This window comes from Choloepus didactylus, chromosome 5 (genome assembly GCF_015220235.1).
Source record: "Choloepus didactylus isolate mChoDid1 chromosome 5, mChoDid1.pri, whole genome shotgun sequence".
NCBI classification, from domain to species: Eukaryota; Metazoa; Chordata; class Mammalia; order Pilosa; family Megalonychidae; genus Choloepus; species Choloepus didactylus.
The window spans coordinates 46060881-46064659 of NC_051311.1; the positions used below are offsets into that span (position 1 = coordinate 46060881).

At 38.5% G+C, this 3779-nt stretch overlaps 1 protein-coding gene across 1 annotated transcript; it reads left to right on the plus strand.

Moving 5' to 3' along the window:
• The first annotated feature begins 360 nt into the window (after positions 1-360).
• Positions 361-1293, plus strand: LOC119534850 (olfactory receptor 2A12-like). Its single transcript, XM_037837409.1, has one exon. The coding sequence runs from the start codon at positions 361-363 to the stop codon at positions 1291-1293; it is 933 nt and encodes a 310-aa protein (XP_037693337.1).
• Positions 1294-3779: the final 2486 nt, after the last annotated feature.

The window sequence follows — 3779 nt, forward strand, 5'->3', positions numbered from 1 at the left end:
ATTCTCCAAAACATCTATGAGGATACATGTGCACATTTGTTTTCCTATTATTTAGGATATTTATGTAATATTTATATAATAATACTTGTATAATAAATATCTCATATTTTATTATACAATAATGTTAAATATTTGATTATTTCTTTGATTACAAGGTGAATTCTTTGTCATATTTTGTGAGGCATACCAATTTAGTTATTCTAACGTTTTTAAAAATGAATCAGAAAATTTATCAAAAGTGATGGATTTCTTAATGCTCATTCAGTTTTCAGCATTTGGTAAGTTTTTTGTGTCTTCAATCACTCATTGGCACTGATCATACTGTTGCAATCATAGACTTGTTATCTCTGCCGCAGGAGCATGGAAAGCAATCAGACATGGATCTCAGAAGCCATCCTGCTGGGATTTCAGGTGGATCCAGCATTGGAATTTTTCCTCTTTGTGCTTTTCTCTCTATTCTATGCCCTCACCCTACTAGGGAATGGGGTCATTGTGGGGCTCATCTGCCTGGATTCGAGGCTGCACAACCCCATGTACTTCTTCCTCTCCCATCTGGCCATTGTTGACATGTCCTATGCCTCAAACAATGTTCCCAAGATGCTGATAAATCTCGTGAACCAGAAAAGAACCATCTCTTTTGTTCTGTGTATAATGCAGACTTTTTTGTACTTGGCTTTTGCTCACACAGAGTGCCTGATTTTGGTGGTGATGTCCTATGATAGGTACGTGGCAATCTGCCACCCCCTACATTACTCTGTCATCATGAGCTGGAGAGTGTGCACTGTCCTAGCTGTCACTACCTGGGTATTTAGCTTCCTCTTGGCCATGGTCCATGTGGTTCTAATCCTGAGGCTGCCCTTCTGTGGACCTCAAAAAATCAGTCACTTTTTCTGTGAAATCCTGTCTGTCCTCAAGCTGGCCTGTGCTGACACGAGGCTCAACCAGCTTGTCATCTTTGCAGCCTGTGTGTTTATCTTACTTGGGCCTCTCTGCTTGGTGCTGGTCTCCTACACTCGCATCCTTGTTGCCATCCTGAGGATCCAGTCCAGGGAGGGACGCAAAAAAGCCTTCTCCACCTGCTCCTCCCACCTCTGCATGGTTGGGCTCTTCTTTGGCAGCGCCATTGTCATGTACATGGCCCCCACGTCCCGCCACCCTGAGGAGCAGCAGAAGATCCTTTCCCTGTTTTACAGCCTTTTCAACCCTATGCTGAACCCTCTGATCTATAGCCTGAGGAATGCAGAGGTGAAGGGTGCCCTGAGGAGATTGCTGTGCAAAGAAAGGCCAATGTGAGAAATATCAAAAAGCTAAGTGGAGGAAGGGGATTTGCAGCCTATGATATATAGAAGTTGGAATTTTTGCACCCTGTGCTGGAATAAATGCATCCTTAAAATGTCATATTATAGACCCCCCCCCCAAAAAAAAACTCAAAGTATAAATCCTCTAGGAAAATTATAGGCAAATAATTTGGAGACCTTGGCAATTTTGTGAGCTTAGACTCTCAGAGAAGACACAGAAGTCATTAGACATAAAATTTGAAAAATTGGTAAGTTTATCCACTTCTGCTCATCAAAGTCACTGTGGAGCAAACTGCTACCGTAGTGCATTGTGGATACAGTGGCTCAGGACACAGCAGAAACTCAGCGAATGATACCTTTATTACTTTCACAGAATAAAGAGTCAAGAAAGGGCAAATAATCTCCTTGTCACTTGCACTGCACAGAGTCCAAATGAGCAAAAAAGAAGTGTCATTATAGCCAGTCTCCCAGGTTGGCTGAAAAGTGCTCGAGGTCAGGGTTGATAGATGGTGGCTCCACATGCCCCACTTTGCCCTAATGAAGAGAGACAAATCTATGACTGTTTGAGTGTGGTTTTTATCCACCTTCAGGAGGAGGGGACCCTGCCACTGAGAATTCCTGCCTTGATTAGGATCTGGAGCTGCTTGTTCCAGGTTTCTAGTTTAAGGTCTGGCCATTTTGTTAGACAACACCACCTGCAGGTTGTGGAATAGCCGATAATAGAAAAGGAGGTGGGGGTATACGCTTAGTGTGCATCTGTGACATCCCCAGAGAACAAGATGGGGTAGATGAGGTCTGTGACATGCCCACTTAACAGGTGTCTGTGATTTACCTAACAGTGATTTTTTTTATTTGGATGTGTTTATTTGGGGGGTGGGGTGGGGTGGGGAATGCAAGCCACAGACCAGGTGAAAACAATACTTCTCTACAAATCCAGTAATTGGTTTTAGCCAGTTTATATAAAGAACCCCTTCAAACCAATACCAAAAAAAAAAAAGAAAAGCAACCAAATTTTATAAAATTGGTCCAGCACATGAAAAGGCATGACTCAAAATAAATACGAATAGTTAGTAAACACATGAAATGGTGCTCATCATCATTCATAAGCAAAAAAATAAGTTGAAGCCACAATGAAATACTACTTTATACCCACGAGAAATGCTAAAATTTTAAATGGAATATTAATTTTGGAATCGTTGGAAATCCAATGTCAATATTTGGGAAGCAGTCAATTTGAGCAAAGTTTGTATCCGGAGTAGCCAAGTCACATTCGGTTAATAAGATTATATTACATGTCTTCTATATCAGGGGCTAAGTGAAGTTTTATGTAAAAGGTTTAATGGCTAGTCCAGCTCTGTAATAATTTAACTCAGGTGAAAGCATCCACAGAAATAAATAACAGAATGGGTGTAGGTGGCTTCCAATAAAACTATTTACAAAAATAAGCAATTGAGCCCACTGGGTTCACGGGCAGTTATTTTTTTTTTTTTTTTTTTTTTTTTTGGATTCTGTACATTACTGTTTATTCAGCAGAGGTTGAACAATAAAGGGATCATTTTTAACATAAGTGGTTTGACAGGTAGCTTGTATTCAATAAACTCATTATGTTTTGTGCCTAAATTATCTTTCATCATTTCCTATTTGCTAATCACTGAAAATTCTCTTGTTAAATTTCTCAAAGTATTGTATCTTCGTGTACTTGCCAATGCACACATCATTATATTATTGAATGAAATGCCACAACAGAAGTAACTATTATTCAGAAACAGAAATAATTTAAATGCATTCTGAAGAAATTTGAAGAAAAAGCTACATAAATTTTTGTAACTCTCTGTTCTGTAAGTATGAGTTTCTTCATGACAGTACTTCAGCAGCCTGTAATCTAGCTTTTCCTACTGTTATGAAATATTTTGGATGATTAATGGTGGTTTAAATTTACTTCCCATTTATTTCTTTACTGCAATCATGCTAATACTTAAAATTCTCCTGCTCCTTGAGTTTCTTCTTAAGAATTAAGTTACATCTGGGGCATGTGTGTGTGTGTGTGTGTGTGTGTGTGTGTGTATAAATATAATTGAGATTGTTCAGGTACCATACAACTATCCAAAAGACCCCAAGTGTACAATCAACTGCCCACGGTACCACCATACAGCTGTGCATCCACCAACACAATTTTTTTTCAATTTTTAGAACATTTTCACTACTCCAGAAAAGAAAAAAAGACAAAAAAAAAAGGAAACTCACATCCTCTCATACCCCTAACCATGCCCCCCCCTCCATTATTGATTCATAGTTTTGTTATTGTTATTGTTATTGTTGTTGTTATTGTTGATGAAAGAATCTTAAAATACTACTTACTAACTATAGTATATAGCTTGCAATACATATATATTTTTCCCTATATGCCTCTCTATTATTAACCTCTAGTTATATTGACATACATTTGTTCTAGTTCATGAGAGAGATTTCTAATATTTGTAT

Excerpts from the sequence above, each read along its gene's own strand:
- LOC119534850 (XM_037837409.1), top strand. The coding sequence starts at position 361 with ATGGAAAGCAATCAGACATGGATCTCAGAAGCCATCCTGCTGGGATTT.